This window comes from Diaporthe citri (genome assembly GCF_014595645.1).
Source record: "Diaporthe citri strain NFHF-8-4 chromosome Unknown scaffold_8, whole genome shotgun sequence".
In the NCBI taxonomy this organism is placed as follows: Eukaryota; Fungi; Ascomycota; class Sordariomycetes; order Diaporthales; family Diaporthaceae; genus Diaporthe; species Diaporthe citri.
This window is the reverse complement of record NW_025064853.1, coordinates 139,148-166,171: the sequence shown is the minus strand read 5'-3', so window position 1 is coordinate 166,171 and position 27,024 is coordinate 139,148. Positions and strand designations below refer to the sequence as shown.

Sequence of the window (27,024 nt, the reverse complement as noted above, 5' to 3'; positions counted from 1 at the left end):
TATAAAAATAAGCTTTAATATAGGTGTAAATGAAAAGCAAACCTTTTTCTTTATACTTTAAATATAAACCCTATTTAAACACCTTACGGCAAACAACCCAAGGCTAGCTTATAACATGTAATTAATAATAATTAAAACTTATAATTTTACTATTTATTATATTAAAGGCTTTAAAAATATTATTATAAATAAACTTTTTAAAAAGTTATTAAAGTTATTAAATAAAATAAATTATAAATTTAAAGGAAATATTAAGAATTAATATAATACTTTTCTTAATTAATTATTTTAACTTTAATTATTTAATTAAGAATTATTATTATTTAATAATTATTTTTAATTAAAAGAATTACTTAAAATTATTTAATAACTTTATTATAAAATTTATCTTAAAAATTTAATATTATAATAATAATTATTTTTTTATAAAAAGGCTTATTATTTTTTATTTATAAAAAAACTCTTTAAAAATAACTTAAAAAGGATTTATTATAATAATAAATTATAAATAATCTTAATTAAAGGTAGGAGATTATTAAAAACTATTATGTTTTTTTTAAGCATTATAAAAAAAATGCTACTTATTTTTAAATTTAAGCTATATATTATTAAAAAGGAAAATATATTAATATTAAAAAGGTTATTATTAATTATCCTTATTATAATAAATAAAATACTTAAATTTATAATAATAAAGTTATTTTAATTATATTAAATTAATTATTTATTAAAATTTATATTAATATTTAATATTTACCTTTTAATTAAAAATATAATAAGCTAATTAAAGAATAATATAACTTAATAAGATAAATTAATATTATATTTTTTAAAGTAGCTAACTTAAAAAGTATTAAGAAGTTCTTTATTTAAAAGTTCCTTCTTAAATAAGGGCTTTTAATAAAGATAATAATAAATAAAGAATAAAAAAATATAAATTAATTTACTTAATATCTTTTAATAATTAAAGTTAAGAAAATTATAATCTTAGCATATAACCTTTATATTAATAATATTATTAAATATAAATACTTTATTATTATAATTATTATTAAAAAGATATTTAATAAAGGAATTAAAAGCTAAATATAAATCTTACTTTATGCTTTCTTTATTAATTAAACTTTATTTAAGAAATCTTATAAAAAGAATTCCTTTTATTTTTTTTATAACTTTAAACTAATTATTTTAATTAAAATTATTATTTTTATATAGCGTATTTAAGCCTAAACTTTAAATATATTTATTTAAAATGCTTTTAATTCTTAGCTTTAATTACTTCTTAATTTCTTATAAAATATAAAAGCAATAATTAAATTAATCTTTAATTATAAGAAGAAAGCTACGCAATAAAATATATATTATGGTTTCCCTTAATTTATTCCCTTAAAAAGGAATAACTTAGTTTTGCTTATTAATAAGTAAAGAAAAGTTAATTATTCCTTATTTAAGAAATTAACTTATTATTAATTTAATTCTTTTATTATTTATAAAATTTATTATAATAATATTTATAAACTTTAAATACTTAATAATATTTACTTTTTAAGTACTTTTTTATTAAAATAATTAAAAAGATTTATTAATTATTTTAAGATATAAAAACCTAAACCTTATTTGCTTTAAGAAATTAATTTTATAGTTATTATAAATAATAATCCCTTTTTAAATATTTTAATAAAATTTAATTTATTTAACCTTAACTTAAATAACCTTAACTTTAATTACTATTAAAATTAATTAAATATATCTTTATTTATTGCTTAAGTATATTAATTATTTATAAGCTTAAATTTATTAAATTCTTTAAACTTTAATATTTAAAATGCTAAACTTATAATATACTTATATATAAAGCAAAGAAACTTAAGAAATAAGCCTTTATAATTTATTAATATTCCTTTATTTTAATTAAATAACCTTTAATATTTTTAATATAATTAGCTTAGCAATACTTTTAAATTTTAGCTTAAGTATTTATTTAAAAGAAAGGGGGTTATCTTTTCTTATATATATATATATATATATATTTATTATAATATATAATTTCTTTTATATATATTTATTTACTTAATTAAATTTAGCCTTAAATTTAAATATAAAATATTATATTTTTAAAAAATATATTATAAAATTTATTATATATTTATTTATTATTTTCTTGCTAAAATTAAAAACTTTCTTTTTCTTTTTAATAACTTAATTTACTTTTTCCCTTTTTTCCTTTTATCCTAATTACTATTTATATCTTGCTAAAAGCTTATTTTTATAATTAATATAATAAGAATTTTACATTATAAAGTTATAATTATTAACCTTAAATAATATTAATCTTTTTATTTTAAATAATATTAAAGTTAATTATTTCTTTAAGCTATATTATTTTATTAATAATAATTATAAAGCTAAGTATATTTTTAAACTTTATTTATTTAGCTATTATTACTTTTTATACTTTTTTTATATTATTATATTTATTAAAGATATAATTAAATTCCTTAATATAATAAATATAATTAATATAAGCATTATTATAAAAACTATATAAAGAGTAGTAATTAAAGAAAGAAATTATAATAAAAATATTTTTATTTATAATTAAGGAAAAGTTATAATTTATATGCTTTAAGCAATACTTATAAAGGGAAATATTTTAATAGCTATAAAAGGTTATAAGCAAAGCTACTTAATAATAATAATTAAAGTAATTATATATTATTATTATATATTATTTATAAAGAGCTTTATTATTTTTCTTAATAATAATAATATTTATATAGCTTTTAATTAAATTCTTAATATTATTTAAAAACTACTTTTTTTATAGCTTATTAAGAAACTTATTAAATAATTCCTTAATTATCTTTTAAAAAGTAAAATTAATAAGTTATTAAGCAAGGTATTAATTTTATTTAATATTAATAATTTTATATATATAAATGCCTTTTATAAAAATATTATAAAGAATAATTTTAATAAATTAACCTTTATTAAAAATGCTTTTTAACTTAAAGGAAATGTAAATACCTTTAATTAAAACTTGCTTAACTTATAAGTTATAATAAATAGCTTAAAAGAAAAAAGGAAATTTTTTTATATTAAACTTTTTAATTTTAATTAAAAAGGGTTTAATAATAAAAATATTATTATAAAAAGATATTTAAAGATAAAAAAATTATGATATTTTGCTTTAATTTTAACTTAATTTAAAGGCTAATTAAAGTTAAAAGGATATTAAAAAAAAGAAGAGGGAAAAAAGAATTTAAGGGAAGAAAGAAAATTTATATATAAAGTTATTATAATAAAAAAAGGTAAGCAATGCTAATAATAAGCTATTTTATTATTAAAAAGAATAATTTACTACTTTATTTTTAATTAAGATTAGTTTATTATTTAAAAGGAATTACTTATCTTTAATTCCTTGCTTATAAAAAAGTTATTTATCTTTTTATTATAAAAGAATTTTAATTAAGTAATTTATTTTAGCTTATGCTTAATAAATTTATAAATTAAAAAGGGAGTATTTTATAATTAATTATTATTTAAGAAAAATAAGAAATTATATATTCCTTTTACTTTAATTATTAATAAAATAATAAATTAATAGCTTTTAATAATAACTTATAAGCTTTCTTATTACTTTTTTTTTAATTAATATAATTATTTAACTTAAAGGTAATAAGTTATTAGTTTTTATTACTTTAAGCCTATATATATTATTATACCTATTTATTTATAATTAAGCCTTTTTTTTTACCTTTCTCTCTTTTTTTCTTTTTCTTACCTTTATATAATTATTAATTAAATATTAAAAATTAATTATTACTTAATTATTTTAATAAAAGTATATTTTTAATATATTAATCTTTTCCCTTACTTAATTTTTATTTAAGAATAAGTAATAATTATTTATAAAAGCTATTTTAAGTTATAATTAAATATTAATTATATTTCTTCCTTATTTTTAATTCTCTTTACCTTAATTATTTATATAATAATTCCTAAAAATATAAAGCTTTTTTTATTATTATATCTTTCCTTTTTATTACTTAACTTTTATTATTTACTTTTTACTTTATTATTTATTTTCTTTACTTTCTTTTTTTATAATTAAAAGCTAAAATATTTTTTAATTAAAAAAGTAAAGTAAAAAAGCAATCTTAATTGCCCTTGCATTATAAGGTATTTTAAGACCTTAATATCTTAATTTTAATAATTAAACTTATTATTTTTAAAGAAAATAATCTTACATTAATAATTATAAAACTTCCTTACTTTAATAATTTTAAAAACTTACTTAGCAAAGTATTGCAATTCCTAAATATTATAAATATATAAAATTAATAAAACTTTACTTAAAAAGTAAGTATTAATTTCTTTAAAGATTCTTTTAAAATAAGAATTATTATAAATAGGGTTTATTTAAATAATATTTAATAAATTTAAATCCTTAATTATTTATTATTTTTTAATATAAAATAAATAATATTTAATAATAAGCTTATAAAGATAATATAAAAATATTTTTTAAGTATTAATCTTTATCTTAAGTTAAAAAAACTAGCTAAGTTAATAAATTTATTATTATGCTTATTTATATATTTAATTATTAAATAGTAATAATTTTTAATAAAATGGAAAATTATTGCTTATTATAAAATAATCTCACATTAAGAAATAAGAATAATAAGATAAATAAGAATGTTAAAGCACTTATTTATAAATATTTAATAATTGCCTTAAAAAATAAAATGTAAAATTTTAGCAAGGAGTTTATATTAAAATTAAGATAAATTAATAAAGTATTTTATAAGTAATATATTATTAAGTTTATTAAAAACTACTTTAGGGAGAATTAAAGAAAGAATAATTAAGAAGTATAAAATTAGGCTAAAGCTATTTTAATTAAAATTATATACCTTAAGATATTTAAAGCTATTTAATTAAAGCTTAATAAAATTAATAAAGCCATTTAAACGCCTATATTAATTCCTCTTATTAGGATTAATAATATAAAAGTAATTAAAGCAAGAAATAAACTTTTATTATAAAGAGAAATTATTTAATAATAGCTATTTAAATTATAATATACTAAGATTACTATTAATTAAAAAAAGGTATAAAGGAAATAATACCTTTAATGTAAATTAATTTAATAACCTAATTTTAAATATTTAATATATAGCAAAGCATAAACTTTTATATAACTTAAAATTAACTAAGTAAAACTTTAATTAAATAAGCCTTTAGCTTAAACATTACATTATAAGATATTTTAAAGTTAGCAAGAAATACTTACCTTAGTATCTATAAGGATCTTTTTTATTTATTTATCTTAATAATGAATATAAATAATATTTAAAGTGCATTAGCTAACCTTAAGTAATTAAAATAATAATTAAGTTTGCTTAAAAATAATTTAAAAGGCTTATAAGTAAGCTAGCTAAGTAATTAAATATAAAGCATAAAACTTAAAAATAAAAGCTTTATAAGAAATAAAAGTAAAAGTTAATAAAGCTAATATATTATATTTAATGCAATAATTAAAAAAAAGAATAAATTTATTTTTTATTTTATAAAGATATTTAAATTTTTAATAATTATATTAATGCTAATTATTAAATTAAACTTTAATAATTAAGAAAATATAATTAATAAATATATTATTAAGTAAGTTTTAAAAATATTTAAAGCTTTTATAAAGGAATAAAAGTTATAATAAAATAAATAAGTAAGAAATTAAAGATAATAATAATAATTAAAATTATAATAAAGTGGATTTTAAAACTTAAAGGCTTAATTAAAAGTAGCAAGGTTTTATTTTAGCGATTTTTATAATATTTATTATAAAGTACTTAAAAAAAAGTATATTAATAAATATAAGGAAATATATAAAAAATAATATTGCGTTAAATTTTAGCTAGCTATAAAAAGCTAGCTTTTATGCTTATTTTAAATATTCTTAAAGAAATTAACTCTTTTCTTTTCTTATATATTTAATACTTTAATTAAGCTTTTCTTATTTTTAAGAATTTTTAAAATACTTGCTTTTTCCTTTCTTTAGCTTCCTTTTATTCCTATCTTTCCTCTTTATTACGTTAAAGCTCCTCCTTAAGTTGCTTTTAAAAGGGTTTAATAAAACCTATTCCTTATTTATTTAAGTAGCTTGTTTTTAATATATTAATTAACTTATTATTATTAATAATTTATTTAACTTTATAAATCTTTTTTTATTTTAATAATTATTTAAAAGTTATTATATTAATTATTAATTTTTTTTTTCTTTTTTTTATTTAATAAAATATTTATAAAGAAAATATAAGTTTATATAAATAATAAATAATATATTTAATATTTTTAATTAATTAATAATTTATTAAAAATTAATTATTAAAATAATTTTTATATTAAAATTATTTATTATATTATAAGTTTTAAATATTATAATATTATAAATAACTTTATTATATTTAATTAAAAATTAATAAATAATATTATTATTATAAAAAAATATATATATATATATATATATATATATATAAATATAATATATTTATATAATAAATAAATATATATATATATATAATATAAATTTAAAAATATATAATTTAAATTAATTTTATTAAAAATAATATTAACCGGCGTTAATTAATTATTAATTAATAATTATATATATTATTATTTATAAATTATTTAAGCTAGCTTATAATTAAATAATTATAAGTTATAACTTTATTATAACTTATATTTTAATATTATAATTAAATTAATTATATAAAAGCTAAATTAATAATTATAAAACTTTTATTTAATAATAATATTCTTTATTAATTAAAATAATAAATAATTTAATTTATAAGTTAAAATTATAATTATTAATAAAGAAATTATTAATAAAAATTATAAGCTTAATTATAATTATATTTAAAGGGATATATTAAAGGCTTTATTATAATAATTAACTTATTATTAAAAATATTTATTAAGTTTTATATAAATAAATTTATTAAAAATTTAAATTTAAGTTATAATAAATAAATTAAATGCCGCTTTTAATTAATAAATAAATGTTAAATATATTAAAATAGCTTTATATATATATAAATATAACATAGTTAAGTAATAAAATAAAGTTTAAATTTTACACTTAATTTTACATTTTTCCCTCCTTTAAGGAAAAGGAAAAAAAAGTAATAATTAATTATTATAAAAACCTTAATTTTATTAAATTAAGTATATAAGTAATGTTAATAATAAGGTTAATAAGGATTAAGGTGCATATTTTGCGTTGCTAGCCAAATTTTGGTGTGGGAGGGGAGAGCTAACCTAATCAACAGGGGGGGTAAAACAGCTTGTTTTCCACACATAGTGGACACATGTTGGACACGGTCCTCGTTCAGCTCATCATGGAGATGGCTGGCTCGGCTCAAGCAGAAGTACCACTGTCACCCTTACACGGCGCCATCTCCCAGGTGAAGTTGCCTTTAGCAACGTCCTGGTAGTTACAAGGAACATAGCTGTTTTTAAAGTTATGTCCGAAATGTCACAATCACGATACCAGCCGAAGCGTGCCACTAAGCATGCATGCCAAGGCGAGCGCAGGGGGCCCTGTCAGCGATAAGTGACCGATAACCTTAATTATTTTCAGCCGACCCGGTCGCCGAAACAGGCGCGTCATTTTCCACAAGGTGACCCAGTCTGGCCTGACGGGACTCATGTAAGATCATATGACAATTTTCAAAGGTTTGCTTCCATCCCCTCGAACCTTTTTCTTTTCTTTTGAGACACGAACAACTTCCAGGTTGCCCTTCTTCACATCCGCGCCACACTGCCTGCCAATATGGCTCCCATCCAAATCACCATAATCACGGGCTTCCTCGGCTCAGGCAAGACAACGCTCATCCTCAACCTTATCCCCCAACTAAAAGCCGCCAACCCGGACTACAAGCTCGCCCTTCTCAAAAATGAATTCGGTGACCTCGCCATCGACTCACAGCTCGCATCGTCAAATGCCATATCCGGCGTGCGGGAAATGCTCAACGGCTGCATATGCTGCAACCTCGTCGGCCAGCTCAGCGAGGCCCTGAAGGAGCTGCAGGCCCAGGTGACACCGGACAGGATTATCATAGAGACCTCCGGCTCAGCATTCCCTGCCACCCTTGCCATGGAGATCAACCGTCTGGCCCGCCAGACAGGGCAATATTCCCTGGATGGTGTTGTGAGCGTGATCGATGTGGAGAATTGGAAGGGGTACGAAGACACGAGCGTCACGGCCAGACTGCAGGCCAAGTATACCGATTTAATCGTGTTCAACAAGTATGTAACGGCCGTTTCTTCTTACTTAGGCAAAGTACCCTGGCCAGGGCTGACGAAGAGTGCAGGTGGGAGAACTGTGATGAGCGCAGATTCGACGAATGCTTGGATCGCGTCGGCGATTTGGAGGTTGAGACAGCGTGGGTGAAGAGCAACAAGGGTCAGGTGCCCATGAACCTCATATTTGGTATCGATGGGGGGCTAGCTCAGTCCATAACGGACGAGCCGAGCGGCCACGGCCATAGCCACGACCATGACCACGCTCACGACGACAACCACCAATCTGAGGTCGAGGTGCTGTCAGTCGAACTCACCGGCCCCAAGGGCTCCAGCGTCAACGCAGCAGCACTTCAGAAACTGCTCAAGGCGGCACCGAAGGACGAGGTCTACCGGATCAAGGCCGTCCTGTCGTCCACCTCTGCGCTCAGGGGCTCCGATGAAGATCAGGCGACCCCGACGCCGCCGTACCCAGAGTGCAGGTACATACTAAACTGGGCTTTTGGACGGTGGACCTTCACACCTGTGCCTGAAACAGTCGACGAGCACGAGTCGAGTGACCAGAAGACCCTTCGCATGACCATGATCCTCGCACGGTACGAGAGCGCGAAATGGAAGAAGAAGCTTGAGGGCGGGGGCCTTCTCGAGCTGGAGGGTGATGGTGGCCCGGGGCAACTGGCTGTTACAAAGGTCGCATAAGACAATAGAAGTGCATCAGCGGCACAGAATCTCGACATGAGAGTATAGAGAGATACACCACATACACAGAGACCCGTTACATAGATAGTACGGGTCATCTGCCCTGATATGGGCCAGCTGGCACCAAAGCCTGGGGGAAAGACACAAGCACTTGGTTTTTCACGTTTGTCAAGCACAATTTGAGCAGAGTTTGGCGAAGCATTTCTCAGGGCATCTGGAAAACATGGAGTCATTTGCAAAGAAATAAGAGCCCCTACAATATTACAAATATAAGTCTAAAGATCCAGGCGTTTCCAAGCCATGAACTCCTTTTGAAAAACAAGTCCACCAATCTACTCCTCAGATGGCTCACTGTCTCAGTAACATACGATAGAGCCAGATACAAGGGCAAACATTCCCGAAACGAGAAGCATGGTGCTCTTCCAGGTTGGTGCACCGGCAGTCGCGTACGGGGAGCTCGCGCCATCAGTCCCGGCGTTTGACTGAGGCGTAACAAACGTTGGAGACGACCCACCCGCCTCGCCGCCGCCAGGCGCCGGTGCTGCACCTGGCCCAGAACCGGACCCGGAGTCCGGCGCCGGGGATGACCCTGAGCCAGAGTCGGGCGAGGATCCAGGTGCAGCATTGCCATTGTTGCTGTTGGGAGCTGGCATTGGGGCACCAGCCGGAGAATGACCTCCCGCGCCCATGTCCATGGTGGGACTGCTGCCCGGGGCCGACCCTGGAGCTGGAGCTGGAGCTGGAGCTGGAGCTGGAGCTGGAGAACCGGACCCTGGGCCACTTCCTGCTCCGTCCGCCCCAGGACCCACTGCCTGCCCCGGGACCACTGTCCATGCCAGGCATTGAGCCAGGACCCGAATCTGAGCCGGGCCCTGGGCCCATTCCGGAGCCAGGAGCATCAGTCGCTTGGGCCGGGACCGAAGCTGGCGTGGCAGTGACGCCGTTTCCGTAGATGGTGACGTCGCCGGTCTGGGCCGCCTCCTCAACAGGGCAGGTGATGGTCTGGGTCTGCTGCTCGCACACGCCGCAGGTGACGACCGTCTTGATGAAGTTGGGCGGGATGGCCGGCTGGGTCCAAACGTCCGGGTCGCCCGTGCAGACCTCCTCGATGGTGTAGATTGCGGGCCACTCCGCTGTCGGGCAGGCGGCCCAGGCCGCGTACTCCCATGTCTTGGTGAAGGTCACGGTGGCCGTGACTGTGGCCGTGACTGGCGGGAGCGTGGGCTCGTCCGGGCAGTACAGCAACGCGCTCGAGGTGAGTTGACCGAGACTAGGGGCGACGGGCATTAGTTTGTGTCTTTTCTCAAGATGTGCCACCATAGACGACTCACGACATGATGTCCGTGTGGTTCGTGCGAAGGCACAGGTGAGCAAGAGGGGAGACAGCTGTTTGCTTGTTGCGGCCCAAGAGAGCGAATCCGGGTCAGAAGGGCACAGCGACTGGGGATATGGTGAGTCCTGCGTTCATTGAAATAAATGAGAGACTGCTGCAGCGAGCGACCGATGGGCTGGGATGACGAGCGAGAGCCGCCCGCAAACAGCAGTCCCATGGCGGCCTCTATATAGCACAGGGCTCGACTTGTCACGTTCGCGGCGAACAGTCAACATTCGGGACATGCGCCATGAAGACGGGGTCGGAGATGATCCAAGCCACGCGACGCGGCTGGAGGAATGAAAGCACATGAGGACGCATTCCCAATCCCGGCCGCGGAACTGCAGCCGCGATCGTAGCTGGAGAGACGGCAGGCAGATGGGCTCCATGTTTGGCGTGAGTCGACCGAAGAGACTGCTCATCAGCTGGAACTCGTCGTAGGATTTTGCGTTCTTGGACTCTGGCCCGCATCGACTTGAGCCTGTGCAGGTCAGCGGTTGGGCATTTCAGGCGGACTGGACTTCGATCTGTATCCATTCAGCACAGGGCCTCAACACGGTTCCATTGGCGATGGTCTGTCGCTGTGCCTATACGTGCAGCATAGATATGCATTCGGATCACCAGACCACGCATGCTGCCATGGTGCAATACATCACGGGGCTGCGCCCGCCAGGAGGCATTGGGGCTGAGACACGCTGCGGACAGGACAACTGGCACGCCTGCGGCGTCACAACAGTCATCTCCTGAAATTCTTAGGTGCGTGTTTGGTAATCTCAGGAGACACACAAAATACGAAGCGCACCTGAGCTTCCTTCTACATTGCTTGCGCTCTACGATGAAATGTATCCCGTCATTGGCATCTTACTACCCATGGAGTAGCAGGGTGAAAGACTTCCTAATCGAGGAGCGTTAGTCTCCGAAGTATTCTCCGTAGAGAAAAAAGGCAACACGCCGCTGTAGGGAGCGAGGCGACGGTCGTGGCATCTTCGTGTATACTTTTTGATCTGAAGAAGAAAGGAAGAGAAAGTCAATGAAATTTTCGTCGGCTGGCGATGTTAATGTAGTCGAGCCGCAAAATTCGTAGGGGTGTCTGATTGGCCCAAGCTGCGAATTGTGGGGCGCTTACATGAACCCCACCTTGGACAACGGCTCTACTACTACCTTTACCCATTGCCTGCCGGACATCAAGCTCACCTGCGACACCACACCTCCGCCGCTGACAACGACACTCTTCAATACCGACAGCACCAGGAGTCGCACACTGCTTTGGCCACCGTCCAGACACAGGCTGACTCCACGTCAGACGATCTAAGGTTCGGTAGATACTAGAGAAGCGAGCAGGCGAGGCCACCGGCGTTATCAGATCGGCAATGCCATCCGAGGAGTACAAGTCGGCAGGCGGCGGTGCGCTGCGCATCAAGGGCGCCAAGGTCAAGAAGCACAAGAAGAAGAAGGACAAGACTGCTCTGGAGAAGATCCTTACCGAGCCGAAGAAAGAAGAGTCCGAGGACAAGGAAGAAGCCGGAGAAGTCGAAGAAGCCGAAAGAGACGAGCCACCCAGGAGCAACAAGACGGAAGCTGAGCGGCGGTTCGAGGAGGCACGCAGGAAGAGGCTGCTAGAGAAGGCGGAAACATCCAGGCCTGAGCTCCTCAAGACCCACAAGGAGCGCGTGGAAGAGCTCAACACCTACCTGTCGAAACTATCCGAGCACCACGACATGCCCAAGATCGGCCCCGGCTAAGGACGGGAAGTCAAGACGCCAAACATTGTGGGAGTGGAAGTTGGCAATGTTTGTTCCCAGCGCATTTGTCTTTGAAGGGCCTCCATTGATCCCCGGCCACCTCCGAACATCACATCACTACTACCGAGATGACCCATTAGGCTTCTGCCCGTGGCAACCCCTGAGATGCAAGACGTATTTTTCATGGCATTTTTGAGATCGTTCCTCCAGCCGTGTCACCACGTTCCGTTCTGTTCCCAAGGCTTTTGGAGAAGCCCTCCTGGCTTTCCTTTCCTGATACTCTCTGGTTTTTGAAGGACTGGCACAGCAGACAATATATGGAGAGCCAATATAATATAGAGGCGAGCAACGACTCCTGTTACAAGAACGGTGCTGCTAGACGCCAATCCTTGTTGGACAGAAGCCTATCGGCGAGGAATCATATACCGCACAGACGCAGGCTATGGAAGTCCGTACATACGCGGATCTGCCACAACTGGGATAGGCGATCGACGATAAAGCCTTTGTGAGGCTTCGAAAGATGAAAGTTCATATGCACTACTAGAGATACCCATCATTACTACATTTCAACCACCTGGTACCCTTGCTTCGATGCCTTCCGCTAGAAACAAGCAGATGAGATGCACCACCCGCAGCGTTGCAGAAGGGGCCTTTTTTTTTTCTTTCTTTTTTTTTAAGATCCCTTCTTGTTGTAATATTTGGATGCTACAACATTACAGTCAGCGAATAATTGTCAATGGTGTAGTGCTGCGTCAAAACTCACCGACAATAGACACGTTGAATCCGCCACGAGGCCAGCCAAAGCTGGTCTCGATGGCCGACACGGTGATGTTGGTGTTCCACAAGGTGCACATGATCTCGACGGTCGAGGGGGGGTTGTAGCAAGGGGAGGTGGGAATCCAGCTCGGCTCCAGGGTCGGTGAGCGCTGGAAGACTGGAGAGGGAAGCTACGCGTCAGCAACATCCTGCGAGGTCGCTTTACAGCCGTGGTCATCACGAGGGCTGGGATCTCATTACATACACATGTTGAAGGACCGACACGCCGAAGTCGAGTTGCAAAGGGCCGAGCAGTTGGATGGGTCGTAACTCTGAAGGTTACGCCAGCCTAAATAGTTCGTATTGGGCACTGTTGATATCACCCGGCGTCAGCTGCGGGACTCGGTAAAAGGGAGGCTTGAGGCTCTGTCTGTCCAGACACCAGCTCCTGGACGGGTCGCGGCCCGAGGTTCACGAGAACTCGGTGGACTTGATATGGGCAGCACTCCAGGTGCCGTAGATTCCGAACGGGGCATTTCCATTATTATCGAACACCGAGTAGCCGGCCGGGACGGGAGCATTGCTCGCGGTGGCCCCATAGACGAAGTTCGCGTGGAGTGCGTCCACCGTGTCTGGCCTGAGGGAGAAAAAGACCGTGAGCATCATCCCTGCCCTGCCACAGATGAAGAGGACCAGAGGCGGAAAGGGGGATTTACGAGGTAGGAGGCCCGTAGCCGGAGACCTGGGGGTCACAAGGCGCCGCCAGGGCGGAGTGCGGAGCGGCGAGGATGAGACCCAGGGCGATGAGGAGAGGTACAATCCCAACGCCGAGGAAGACTACGGCGGAGCCGTTATTCTGCCGGAAGAGGCGCGAGATAGCCATGCTGAAGAGTAGTAGTGATGTGTTCTAGACTTGTGTGGTGATCGAGAGGGCTAAAGCTTCCTTCACGTTTCTCCAAGACTTGAGCGAAGAAGGAGAGAAGAGAAGAGACCGAGGGGCGATGCTTGGAATAGAGACGGGGTGTCATATGTATTTCTCAACACTCAACAATAAAAACCCTGGTCTACTCTCACCCTCATCTTGATTTCCCTGCGTTTACCACATGCAGGCATCGTCGAGGCAGCTGATTGGAGCCAGTCTCCAGCTTGAACAGCTCGATAGAGATGACCATGCTCATCCCCTTTCTGGTTGACTTTCCCAGGTAGGGGAAAGCTCCTAGAATCATGGGCGTAACAGCGATGAAGATGGCATAGCTTTTGGATGTGGTGCATAGCAACAAATGTCAACGAGGCAGCTGGGAATATAATCATAGCAAAATGACTAGCGGTTAACTCCTGGCACGCTACCACGGTAGTCAAGGTCCCGGATATACACTTGACAGGTCGGTCTCAGGTCGAGCTACACATGGCGTGGGCCGGCCTTGTGCCGTAGCTAGGCAATATGTACATCACGTTGACAATTTCGGCGGGATGAATGAAGCATTCACAGAGTGAGGCGGGGAAAAGAGAACTCCATTGAGGAGCCAGGGCACGAGTCATCGCGGCCGCCGGCCTCACTTCGCCTCATGGTAATCATCAATGCACGGTGAGTGCTCTGATTCCATTCAATGACGCGTTGAGGGTGGTGCTTGTGCGGATTGCGTTTGCTGTGTAGGCGAGCTCGCTGCCGACGAGCTCGTTGGTGGCTCTAGCCAGTACCCGGCCACGGCTGTGCCCAAGCCCTGGAGCAATCCGAGGGATCAGGAAGCAGGTACCAGTGATGATTGGGGACGTTGAAGGACATTTCAAGATTCTGAAAGGTTATCCTCCACGAACTCGTAGTCTCGGACCGAGTGCTTTGCGGCTCTCTCCAACGGCTGGGCAGCTGGTCTGTATAGTGAGGAGATCCCATCGCGAAGAAAATGCAACGAAACTCGCATGCGTCCGTGGCAACAACTCCGCTCGTAGTCTTGGGGCTGGATCACTGACTCACCAGCATGTAGGTGTTAGCCGGTATTATCACTACCATGCTAGCCTAAGGAGCCCCATCCATGAACGAACGGGCGCCCAGAATATTAATGACAACGTAAAGCGAAGCGAGAAACTATGGCGTAGATTCCCGACACATGTGTCACATGTCTGGGCCTTTCGGCCCCCCATGGTAGTTATTCTTTTCTCTTTCCTCCTATGCAAGTCGTGATCCGCGCGTACCCTTTTTGTTGCCCTCGCGGTGGCTCTAATGTTCAACGCAGATTTGCCCAAAACCAAAGATGAAGGAGTGGTCCGATACTGTTGCGCCGTATCCCGCTGTGCCCCGATGACGCTATGCATATGCTGTGCAAGCTGCTGAATGACAATGCTTGCGAAAAGGAACTTCGATGATGAAAACAAACGGCCTCCTCATCCCTTGGTCAACCTCTGGTGCTCCGAAAAATGTTGCCACCCCCCCCCCAAAAGGACCAAGGCTGTGCCCTCCTTAGCGGCCAATATTATCCTGATTACAACACCTCAAGGAGAGTGCGTGAGATCATCTCATAAGATACCACCCCAGCACAGCCCGTTCTTTCAAGAGATTAAGTTTACTGCCATAAAAAGAACCAGAGTCCTGCAAACAGTGTGGCGGCACCCGGGAGGGATGGTCCTGCAATCGGAGCGGCATTGGTCTGCAGGCTCGCGGCCGGCCGAGTCGTTGAGCCATCCGTCGGCTCTGCATCGACGTAAGAGAATGAGGTTTGTGTGACGACTGAGATGCCCCCATCTGGCATAGTTGATGTGAATGTGGTGGTCACTTTCTTCGACGACACCGGGGTCCTGGTCTTGCTTGTGGATGAGGCCACAGTCGGGGTCGCCTTGGATGTGTCCAGGGTAGTGCCTCTCGATGTTGCTTGGGCTGCAGAGCATGTCAGCAAAGTCTTCCAAAGATTCGGAGACGCAAGCCCTTGGCTCCTGCTCCAACGTTCTACGGTATAAAGAGCGTATATCATATGAGGCAAAGGAGACAACACTGAAGCCTGAAGGCTGTTTCCAGGCACAAGTATTATGACATGTAACACAAATCATGTTGACATACCAGGTGAGGTGACAGTCAACGTTGTGCTGGAGACACTAGGGGATTCCCCAGCACTGGAGGAGGAGGAGGAGGAGGAGGAGGAGGAGGAGGAGGAGGACGGGGTTGCAGATGACGACTCAGGGGTAGCAGATAAAGATGGAGAAGAGGCAGACTGACTTGCACCAGTGACAGTCGTGGTTGACGAGTCAACGGATACGCTCCTCTGTTCAGAAGAGGACGAAGACGAAGACGACGGCGCTGGGGCAGAGGCAACCGGGGCAGAGGTAGAAGGAGTAATGACTTCGGACGTACCAGAAGAAGCAGCAGGTCTGAGGGAGTAGGAGTCTGAGGAGCTGTGACGGTCTCGGTGGCCGGGTCTTGGGTCTGCACGCTCGTCTGCACCACGGTCTGAGTCTGAACGCTCGTTTGAACGCTCTCAGACGTCGGGGTGGTGGCGGCGGTGGTTGTCGGGTTGGTCGGAGTCTGTACAGTGGTGGTGGCCACTGTAGAGGCAGACGAAAGCGTTGTCACCGCAGTGGTGACGGCGGTCGAGACGGTTGCGTTGCTGTCCTGGCGTTTCGCGATCTGGGAATCTTGCTGGCGGTACCTCTCAGGCACATATTTCTCCAAGAGCTCACGAAGAGACTCAGCCGAGTTGGAGGCCAGCAAAGACGACAGCGAGGAGTGCTCAACGTTGGCAACGGCACTGTCAACGTTCGAAGCATCCTCGTGACAGTCGGCCCGGCCCTGGTGGGCTGAAGCCAAGCCCAGGGCGACCATGCAGCACACCAACAGTGCCAGCAAGAGTTTCCGTCCAGAATCCATGGTTCGTTGTCGTCGGTCGGTGTCCGGTACAGCTTGGTGGTTTCTCTCCCTCAGGTTGTGCTTCTCCTGGATTTCCTGGGCCAATCCTGCTCCAAAAGCCTCGACATCGTTTGGTTTTGACGGAGCCATGTCGGCTGGGGAGGAGGGGGCTGAAGAAGGAGGAGGATAATGGGGCGGGTGCTGCAGACAAGACGACCTACGCCACCGGGATGTGCAGTTGGAGACGCCGGGCGGAAGACAAGTGCCGCAGAAGTGGAACCGCCACAGGCGAGGAGAGCCTCAAAAAAAAAAAAAAGCGGACGATCAGCGAGCGGCTTATCTTGGTGTCTCAACGTGCATATTGGGGCCAGTGGACATGCGGTTGCAGTCGTGTTGTGCGAATAATGATGTCGAAAGGTGGGCTTGCACGCCAGGAATAACGAGCGCGGGCTGCGTGTGCTTGTGCTTGGTAGGGATGCTGGTGTGGGTACAGGAACAGGAATTGGAAAAACCGGAGACTCTTGCAGGCCTGTCAAGTTCCAAGGTGGACCCAGCTAAGCTCCAGGATGGTGGATAAGCGTTGCGCTGGCACTGCCCAGGAGAACCCAGGTGTGCAGGTGTGCAGTGCAGTAGTTCGGCGGAGGCGATCGAAGAAGAGCGACGGACAGGTTCCTGGATGGGACGCTGGAAAGCTGGGACTGGACGAGGAGATCAGGGTGAGGTCCGTGGCGACGAGGATTGACCCTCACTGGATCCAAGGGCAGCAGCCAGATGGGACTCTACTGCAGGTCTGGGCCTGAGTCTGGATCCGGGTCCGAGAAGGAGATGTCAGTGTTAAGCCTGTCGATGATGGGGTCTTTTCGTTGGCGGAGACGAAGCAGATCAGCACAGTGCGGTGTGGTGAGTTGGCAGCGAGTGAATGCGAAAACCAGAGAGTGTGCTTATTCTCGTCAGAGTGAGAGCTCAAGCCGTGGGATCTCTACGTATTGCTGGCCCGACCGTGAGTGAGAGAAGCGGTATGCGAGGGGATGTTGGCGCATACAAGAATTATTAGGAAGAGGCCTCATCAATCGGCAAAGCGTCTTCCTCCAGCCACCTAGCAGCTGCAGACCAGGCTTGGGGCTGACGTAAAAGGCGAGCGAGTGAAGTGAGCGAAAATGGTGAGTAGTACGGCACGGCAACGGGTACGGAGTGACTGTGCGTGAGGCCAAGCAAGGGTGAGAGTGGGAGGAGGAGGAGGAGGAGGAGGAGGAGGAGGAGCAAGAGAGGCTGATGCAAGCCGTGCTGATCACTCCGAATGGACCGGATGGAAGCTGGTGTCAGGGATCAGACTACCTAGACTATCGTGACAATCCTACCCGAGACAGGGTTGCAAGGTCGACCCGGCTTGCTGTCCTTTTGTCTTGCCCGTCTCGCTACGCAGTACCAGATACGTCAGGACTATCTATACCACAGTACGACTGTACAGCTCAGAAATGATTAACATACCATCCCAACAGTCCCGGCGTACAGCATTCAGTAGCATCGAACAAGCTCCGGCGGAGGCCCAGCCACACCGAGACAGCTTCACATGGAATGGAGATCTCCACCAGGAAGGTGTCTTACAGCCAGTGCTGTGCACAGGATGCAAGCTCAAGCTCCTGCAGGCGGCTGCAGCAGGCGAACCTGCAGAGCAAAAACCTTGCTGGACTGTTGTCGCGCTTCTGGGACGAACAGACGAACCGACAGACCTGACAGGAACAGAAGAACACCCCCCTGCGCCCAGCTGGCCCACCACGCCAGACCCGCCTGGGGTGAACCCAAGAGGGCTCGCCGGTCTGTGCCAACCCAGCCTCCCACCTGGGCATCTCCTGGGCACCTCCTGGGCACCTCCTGGGCATTTGTCTGCTCGTCGTCCCTGCTTTTCTTGCGACCTTCCAAGACAGGGAGGCAGGGGGAGCTGTCACACCCGGAGGTGCTGTACTGCATTGAATTTATTGTGGTACTACCACCCACAGGCGGTAGGCAGTAGGTGCTGTGTACTCCCTAGGTATAGGCAATGCGAAAGGCCATCACGTCGTCTCGTCAATGCTTTCGTATCGGTCCCAACACGGTGACGTATGAGCCACACATCTTTCGACTTGCCCTGCAGGCACCACACATTGCCCGTCGTATAGCAACGCACATCGCATCGCAAAAGCCTCGGGGTGCTGACGAATTGGCCGGTGGGCCATGGCAAGATACAGTAAGCTGCAGAGTTTGTTTGTGTGTGCGTTTGGCTAGCACGTCGTCGGCCGTTTCAGCGCCTCCCCCAGAGTCGCCAGAGTGTGGCTCGTATTCACCTGGCGGATCAACAAGCAAGGCCCGTCCGGATAGGCACTGGGTTTGGCAAGCTCACGCTTCTGCACGGCCTAATGTGGGCTCCAGCACGGGGGGCCGGGTAGCGTCCACAACCAAAACAGCCCGAGCAACCCAACAACAAGCCCACCCTGTCGAACCAGTCCAAGACTCCTCTCTCAACCATCGTATGGAGATTTCTTCTTCCCCGTGACATGTGAGATGGACGTGTCCCTCACCTCACCTGCACGGCACCGGCGGACCTGACGGCGACCGGAGTGCATACCTGTGTACTACACCACAATACCGGCACCCGAGCCCCAATTCCGCCCACCGGGAGACACAATACCACCGTCACGGCCACGGCGAGGTGAAGGACCTGAGACCCTCCTTCCTCCGCGAGCTGATCGCCCACGCCGTCCCCATTGGTCTTGGCCAATGGTGCCAATGGTGCCAATGGTGCCAATGGTGAAGCTTCTGGCTGGGGCCACGATTCGTGAATAGTTTAGTTTCGGCTCTGTCCGTGGCAGCTCCACTTGAGAGCTTGCGCACCGCGTCGGCGAGTCGGAAACGTCACTGGCTCTGAGCCTCAATCGCAAGCACCCCTGGTTCCTGGCTCGTATTTCACCTTAGCCCGGGATCAATGGCCCCTCTCGACCCAGAGCGGTGGGAACACAGCTACACCACAGCGCACAGTACACTCGCCAGCGACCAAAGACTACGGGTTGCGTGGACTATCTCTTAGTACCGGTACAACCGCACACCGTTTCTTTGTTGACAGGCGCGCGGCTCTTGTGGCAACGCATGGTCTGACTGTACGTACAAGTATGATGGCGGCTCCATTGTTTACGAGGCGCTCAGAATTGCATCATGTGCATCTAAACTCTGTGGCACCAGAATCTCCATGCACGGCCAGAGGTCTACGCTGCAGTCAGCTGGGGCCCAGGCAGAAAGCAGACGAGACGGACTGAGGCTCAGGCCATCATGCTGCAGGCTGGCAGCAGATCATGACAGCAGCAAGCTACGATCCACCTATTTTTGGTATCCCGATCTGCAAGCGCAAGCCCGAGTGCCAACACTGCTGCACACTTGACAGATTTTCGCCGGGAATAAAGGTGCCATTTCTTGCAGCTGTCGCTTGTGGTCCAGACAGATCCGATGCGCTGCTGGTCCTCATGTGATCCACAAGGTCTTGAATGTTGACACAATCTACAACGACGACTGGCAGCACTCAAGAAAGACCATGGGCAGCATTGAGCTAGGGAAGCTACGTATCGTTTCGGGCTGGGACTTTGGTCTCGAGTGAGTTGTGATGGATCAAGTTGCCTTGATACAGACGGGGGCCGGGACTCGGTTTGTTTCGTTTGCTGAGGAGCCGGGCCTTATCGATAGCAGGGTGGCCGTGCACTGGGCGGTGCCAATGAGCCAAGTAAACGGGAATGATTGTCGCAGGGCTGATGCAGTGGAGGACAAGGGGCATACGTAACCTCCGGTCTGTGGCATGGGTTTGTTGAATCTTGAGGCCCGCCAGCGCCAAGTGAGGCAGATTACGCGCATGTGAAGACACTCAACCCGCTCCACCACGCCCCAGACCTCCCTGACTACTCAACAACACACGTCGCCGAGACACACTCAGCAAGGGCCACATTGAAGATCGTACTCAGCCAGGTGCCAGAGCTTCATCTTCGCACTCAACCAGCATCCAACCACGCCTTCCAACCCTCCACCGTCCGGGACCCGACCGCAATCCCGGCCGAGCTCCATGTTCCCGATGATCTCCTAGCTTGCGCCCGCAAGTCACGCCATGTCCTCATCCCTCGAGCCTCCCAGACCCGAACCTATAACCGTGTCTCCGAATGACGATCTGGAGGACCAGGAGAGCCTCAGGACCCTCTCGCGATCGCCGCACCCATACCTCCGCCACAAGTGGGAGCTTCTGGAGCCGTCCGACAGCTTCTTCCCCAGGGCCACTTCCATCCCCACCCATACCCCTGGGGATGCGCGCGACCAGCTCATACCCTCGCCCGCCTTCACCAAAGACTCCACACCCAACACCGACAGCGGCACCGAGGCCGACGATGAGATATTCGTGAAAAGACTGCCTGCGCCGCGGGCGCGGCTGCACAAGGGACTCCGGGGGAGACCTGAACCGCCGTCGGGGGTCGCCACGCCACTCCTGACCCCTTCGTTCCCAGAAGGAGACCTCGATACAACCAGAGGCAAGGAGCGAAGAGCAGAAGACGAGAAAAGGCATCGCGCAGAAAATGCAAAGCGGCGGAAGGAACTCACCAGGCGAGCGACCGAGGTCCTGATCCTGTCCGGCCTGGGTAGGCTCGTCGTCATCAACCCGGACGTGAGCCTGGTCGTCGCATCGCATCGGGAGGAACTCGTGCTTCAAGGTGCACTGTACGCAGCGCTGCTGGCGCTGTATCCCCTGCGCGCGGCGCTGTGGGCCTACACACGAGGAGAGCCATTGCGAAAGAGACTACCTCTGAATGTACCCTCATCTTTCGATCCCGCCATACTCCTGTATCCACCGGTTCTGCCCGTTCTCGTCTCCCTCCTCACGGCTGCAAATGTGAGGGATGCGCTCCTCCCGAACCTCGTGCTCGGCATCGCCTCCTTACCGAGGGCACTAATCCCAACCACCACCGCTGCCGAGACCTTCAGCCCGCTGCATTGGCTCCTTGCAAGCCTTCCTCTCCTGGCGTCCGAAAAGAACTCAGAATGGTCATCAAGAAATGACATCCGACTGTCACTATACCCTCGAGAAGCTTTAATACTGCTCTACCCGTTACACCAGACCTTGTGCCTCATCCTTCACCACTTGACAACTACCAGTCTTCTGCCCGCGGAACTTCAACTCCTCTCTATATCTCTCGCCGACATTCTGATCCTCTCTATCTCACCACAAGCTGTAATACTACAGGCTATCCTTTGGATGGGGGGAATTGGGGTCATCATTCTGTGTGGTCCAGTCATCCGATGGGGCATAGCACTCGCTAGAGTACCGAAATGGCGGTTCCGACGAGTGGCACCTCATAGCAAAGGACCTTCAATTTTCACTTTGATTTCGAGCGCATTCTCTCTGAAGAGGCTCAGACTGGAATCAGGCTCAGACAACGAAGACTCAGATGGCGTGTCCGGTTGTACGACTGACGAAGATGACATCAAAAAAGCCTCAGTGACCCGCCGCGCATCAATTTTACAGCAAGAAAGTGGCTTGAACGAATTCCCGGGGTTGAAGAAGGCAGATACAATTTTAGTGTCGCCTGGGAAAGAGGCGCGGGCCGACTTGTCCACTGATGCCGATGGAACCGCCTTTCAGTCACCCTCCCGGCGGCACACACTGCCTTTTGTGGATAAGATCCTGAGCCGGTCTAAGACTCACACCCCTTCAGGTCGGCGGAAGAGATCTTCTTCCACGACAGTGCGTGCCTTCTTCTCTCTGACCCAGTCACAAGCCATGACGAGAAAGTGGTTGTACGCGGGGTGGCTCTATGTGGGCATCGTCGTTGTCGTTCTAGGAGGCGTTCGGGCCTGTGTCCAGTATCAAGCGCTGGACGGCAATGAGCCTATTGGCTGGGCACTAGGCTACGTCTTCGGTGACCTGCCATGGTTCAGATTTCAGGTCGTCCAGGCGAATCTCGAAAGGTGGATATGTCTCCCCTATCGCGCTGATGAAGACAACAAGTCATGCTCTCTGGGCTGGGTCCAGCACCTACGAGATGCCTCGATCGGCGAGGCAAACACAAGACTAGTGCTAGCCGCTTATTGGGTCACTGTCATCGCCATCGGATTACTGGTTGTCTTCCGACTGTCCCCGTTCTACGAGGTGGACACTCGCCGCAAGGTCTTTCATTTCATGATGGTAGCAATGTTCCTGCCAGCAATTTACGTCGACCCGGGCTGGTGTGCGCTGGCACTTGCCATCGTCCTCGCCATTTTCCTATTACTTGATCTGTTGCGCGCAAGCCAGCTCCCCCCTCTATCCAAACCGATCACCAACTTTCTCCATCCCTACACAGATGGTAGGGACCACTGTGGACCGGTGGTCATATCCCACATCTTCCTCCTTATTGGCTGCGCCATGCCTCTGTGGCTCAGCCTTGCGTCCCTGCCACGAACAGGGACCGGCTACCGAAGAGGCTGGGAGGTACCGACTCGCGACCTGAGCATGGTCGCGGGGGTCGTCTGCGTGGGGCTCGGCGACGCGGCGGCCTCGCTCATCGGGCGGCGTTGGGGCCACCACAAGTGGCTCTGGAAGGGGGGTAAGAGCATCGAAGGGAGCGTGGCGTTTGCAGTGGCTGTGTCCATTGGCCTCTTGGCCGCTAATATCTGGTTGAAAATCGGCGGGTGGCCCATCACGTCCCAGCCCGAGGCTCAGGGAGCCCCGCACGGTCTGGACGCGGTATGGGCTGGGCTTATTGAGTGGGACTGGCTGAGAGTGATTGGTGAAACAGGCTTGTGTGCCACGACGGCCAGCTTGACGGAGGCGGTCCTCACGGGCGGGAACGACAATGTCGTCGTCCCCGTGGTTCTCTGGACCTGCGTCAAGAGCACAGGACTGTGAGGAGGCCGGTTGACCAAGACTCCGTTCCATTACGCGACCTAACAAGCAAGAGAGGGGCCAGGAAAACCCACTTCGCAGTGATGCATTCCCCTTGGAATGGAAGATGACATTGGGTTGGCATTAGATACCAAAAGAGTCCACAAGCTTGGTAGATTTCTTGACAGAATCTATGGCAAACGTATGCGAGCAGTTCCTCGTCAAGAGCAGCAATACCTTGTTGCTAGCTCGTTGGCCCCCGATTCTTTCTAATAATGTAGATATTTTAATCACCATTCGAAAGCCTCAAGGCAGATGCGCGTGAATAATGTTACTGATCACCGAACGACATATATTTACACCGTTTCGTGAGCACAGTGGCACAAAATGCACAAGTCTCCACCAGCCGGAGGCAGGCGAGCAGGCAATCTAGCCAGGGCCGGTGCCGTGGATGCCAGTACAAGCTCAAGTGAGCCCCTTGCTCCTAAAATGACTACCTACGTACTGACAGCTTCTCTCAAAGCGGTTGTCTCTGACTACGCGTCTGGTTCCCAAATGGGGCACGTGTGACGGTGTCGAAATGAGACAGGAGTTAAAGTAGGAAAAAACATGCACATGTGGCTTAGCACAGTAATCGAGGATGTAACACAGCCGGGGACAACAACTCACCCCTTGAGTTCGTCATGAAGTGCTTAGCTGGGCATCATGTGGCTTTGGCTAAGTCTTCTGAGCTCTCGACTCCTGACCTCACTATACACCCTGCTGCACAAGTCCCCCGCTTCGATCCAGCCTCAAATGAGTCTCGAAATGAAGGCACTTGTATTCAAAAGAAAGATACCCTAGGGCCATAAATAGTTTAGTCAGGAAAACAGATGCAACTGTGGTCTGGCGAGGTGATTGATGAGCTACGTAGCTAGCGGCAATAACCAGGGGTCGGCACTCAGATTTGTAGGGCCTGAGGGTCCTGATGGCCACAGATCTGAGGGGTTGCTGGCTGAGCCATGTACGCAGAAAGAGGTTGTGGTTGCGGTGATATGTTGTCAGGAACGTCCTGCGGTTGCAGAACCTAATCCAAACAAGTTGACCTAGACGTTGTGTCTGTGTAGAGCCAACATCTATGGCAAATTGCTTGATCCTGCACTGATAACATACCATGTCTCGTTCTACTGGCACCTCGCTACATGAATGCGTATGTACAAGTTGTGTTGCTGGCCTAGTTTGCCCAAGACAACGCTCGCCCCAGCATATGCACCTGACTCTGCATCGAATCATGACATCAAGTCCTCCAGAATAGCCTCGAGCTCTTCCTTTCGGAAGGGCAAGCTCAACAGCTCTGTGCCCAAGACGTCCTTGCGGCTGGTGATCATTTGGTGATCGTGGAACCTAGTGAAAACAGTCAGCTCACCGTAATGACAACCCGGGACGTCTCATATGGTATGAGAAAGGAAGATAGGGAAAGACCGAAAGCAAACACATACTCCTTCAGAAGCGTCCTGAACGCCATCTCCGAGCTGCATATGAACTCCTCAACCGCCTTGTTGTACAGCATCCGGTACTCAACGCCGGGGTTCTCGCCGCCCGCGCCAACACCCTCGTCCTCCAGTGCGACCAGCACCTCGCCCACCAGCAGCCTGAACAGGTTCTTGGCGTTGTCCGGCAGCGACTTGAGCACGAACGCCACGCCGTCTTTGCCGCCGACGCGCCGGGCCTTGCGGCCGAGCAGCTCGTGGACCTCGTCGACGACCTCGAGCTCGGCGGCGCTCCGGCGTGCGAAGGTCGTGCAGTCGTGGAAGACGAAGTTGAAGGCCGAGCGCTGCCCGCTGTCCCACAGCAGCGGGAAGTCGGGCGTGTCGACCGAGCAGGCGAGCCGGATGCGCGGGTGCCCTGCGAGCTGGGAGAGGATGGTGTAGAAGGAGGACTTGCGCAGCGGTGGTGCGTCAGCGGAGTTGAGGATCAGCGTCAGTATGATGTCTGAGGCGGTGATAAGGGAGAGCACGTCCTGGAGGAGTGCGACAGGGTTGCCGGAGGTGAGCTTGTAGGATGGATCGACTGCGCTGCTGACGGTGGAGAGCACCTCGCGGATGCTGATGGTGCGGACATATCCGTTCAAGATGACTATCTTGTGAGGTGATTGACCGCTTGGGGTCTTGCTGTGGAGGTGTTTGGCGAAGCGGTGTAGGAGAGGTCGTTTAGATCCGTAGCCGTATAGACAGACGCTGAAGCCTTCGGCCAGTTCGAAGCCCCATTGCCCAAAGGACTCCGCGTGAAGGTCCTCCAGGAACTTGATGTCCGCATCGTGTGGGTCCTTCAAGTCCCGAACGATTGAGAAGTACTCATCATGTGTGAGCAGATCTAGCGATGCCAGAGTGTTGTTGGATGTCTTGGCCAGGCCAGGTTTGTTCTGGAAGAAGTACATCTCATGCGGTGGCAGATCTCGAGGCGGCGTCGGAGATCTCTTCCTAGCCGCAGCCTTCCTCTTCCGGCCCCGTGCGGCCTTGGACGGTGTCGCCAGAGCGCTTCCGGCACCATCCTCAAGATCTCCGTCCTGGCCTTCTTCATTTTCTTGTACACCCTCGTCGCCACTAGACTCGAAGATCTCCCGCGCAAGGCCCTCATCACCAGCCTCATCATCGCTCGTGGCATCGTCAACCACACGGTCGATGATAGCCCGGGCACTCTTCCGACGGGCTGACCTGTCGGCGACGGTGCGACGGCCCGGCGTGTCGATGCCCCTGGCTCCACTCTCCCTGTGCGGCGTCTCAGGCTTTGCCTGGGACAACGCCGATCGTGACCCCCGGGGTGTTGACTTCGTTTCATCGACCTCACTCCCTTTCCGCAGCTGCTGAAGCTTTGGCTCTGGGTGGGCGTCCACGCCGTGCCGGCGTCGCCACGACAGGCTCTGCTAGCTCATCCTCCATTGCGTTGTCGGGTCCCTGGCTCGAACCGGCCCCGTCGAACTCGTAGATTTCCCGAGATATCATGTGGTCACCCTGATTCTGAATCCTTCGCCGCTGAGTATATCGATCTGGCTGGAGTCTCTGACGTTTGAGACGGCCGATGCTGGAGGCGGCAAGCTCCGATGCTTGAATGCTCTCCGGCGCACCTTCTTCCCAACGCTGGCAGCGTGTATTGAGTCTCTCGCTGTTTGCCCCTGTACCACCACTGGTGGCCGTGCTCACTCTCTCGCTGTGCTCCCTCTGACGATCGCACTCTTGCTTCCGCTTCCGCTTCCTCTTCCAGCCGCGGTTGCGCTGGCACTCTCTCCGGCGACACCCTCCTGGCGCTTCCGGAAGCAATCTTTCTCCACTGAAAGTTCCCTGGGCGATTGTGACGGTGATCACGATCTTGGTCTTGGTCTTGATCTTGCTCTCGCTTCCGCTTCTTCCTGCGATACTCGTGGTGTTGACGCTGTCTCCGCCGATCACGACCGCGCTGGCACTCCCTGACA

At 44.5% G+C, this 27,024-nt stretch overlaps 7 protein-coding genes across 7 annotated transcripts; 3 read left to right on the top strand and 4 right to left on the bottom strand.

Moving 5' to 3' along the window:
* Positions 1–7,840: 7,840 nt before the first annotated feature.
* On the top strand, positions 7,841–9,009 carry INS49_014443 (uncharacterized protein; the record flags this gene model as incomplete). The annotated part of the gene is made up of 2 exons (XM_043175134.1): positions 7,841–8,316; positions 8,382–9,009. The coding sequence occupies 2 exons, from the start codon at positions 7,841–7,843 to the stop codon at positions 9,007–9,009; spliced, it is 1,104 nt and encodes a 367-aa protein (XP_043020091.1).
* Positions 9,010–9,365: 356 nt separating this feature from the next.
* Positions 9,366–10,345, bottom strand: INS49_014442 (uncharacterized protein; the record flags this gene model as incomplete). Its single annotated transcript, XM_043175133.1, has 3 exons — positions 9,366–9,645; positions 9,815–10,279; positions 10,341–10,345. The coding sequence occupies 3 exons, from the start codon at positions 10,343–10,345 to the stop codon at positions 9,366–9,368; spliced, it is 750 nt and encodes a 249-aa protein (XP_043020090.1).
* A 1,406-nt stretch (positions 10,346–11,751) lies between these two features.
* INS49_014441 (uncharacterized protein) lies at positions 11,752–12,123 on the top strand (the record flags this gene model as incomplete). The annotated part of the gene is made up of 1 exon (XM_043175132.1): positions 11,752–12,123. The coding sequence occupies one exon, from the start codon at positions 11,752–11,754 to the stop codon at positions 12,121–12,123; it is 372 nt and encodes a 123-aa protein (XP_043020089.1).
* Positions 12,124–12,796: 673 nt separating this feature from the next.
* INS49_014440 (uncharacterized protein) lies at positions 12,797–13,762 on the bottom strand (the record flags this gene model as incomplete). Its single annotated transcript, XM_043175131.1, has 5 exons — positions 12,797–12,828; positions 12,887–13,057; positions 13,145–13,249; positions 13,386–13,516; positions 13,596–13,762. 5 exons carry the CDS (start codon positions 13,760–13,762, stop codon positions 12,797–12,799), a joined length of 606 nt encoding a protein of 201 aa, XP_043020088.1.
* Positions 13,763–15,437: 1,675 nt separating this feature from the next.
* INS49_014439 (uncharacterized protein) lies at positions 15,438–16,861 on the bottom strand (the record flags this gene model as incomplete). Its single annotated transcript, XM_043175130.1, has 3 exons — positions 15,438–15,748; positions 16,085–16,130; positions 16,220–16,861. 3 exons carry the CDS (start codon positions 16,859–16,861, stop codon positions 15,438–15,440), a joined length of 999 nt encoding a protein of 332 aa, XP_043020087.1.
* A 3,970-nt stretch (positions 16,862–20,831) lies between these two features.
* INS49_014438 (uncharacterized protein) lies at positions 20,832–23,600 on the top strand (the record flags this gene model as incomplete). The annotated part of the gene is made up of 1 exon (XM_043175129.1): positions 20,832–23,600. The coding sequence occupies one exon, from the start codon at positions 20,832–20,834 to the stop codon at positions 23,598–23,600; it is 2,769 nt and encodes a 922-aa protein (XP_043020086.1).
* A 1,244-nt stretch (positions 23,601–24,844) lies between these two features.
* Positions 24,845–26,557, bottom strand: INS49_014437 (uncharacterized protein; the record flags this gene model as incomplete). The annotated part of the gene is made up of 3 exons (XM_043175128.1): positions 24,845–24,959; positions 25,055–26,323; positions 26,535–26,557. 3 exons carry the CDS (start codon positions 26,555–26,557, stop codon positions 24,845–24,847), a joined length of 1,407 nt encoding a protein of 468 aa, XP_043020085.1.
* Positions 26,558–27,024: the final 467 nt, after the last annotated feature.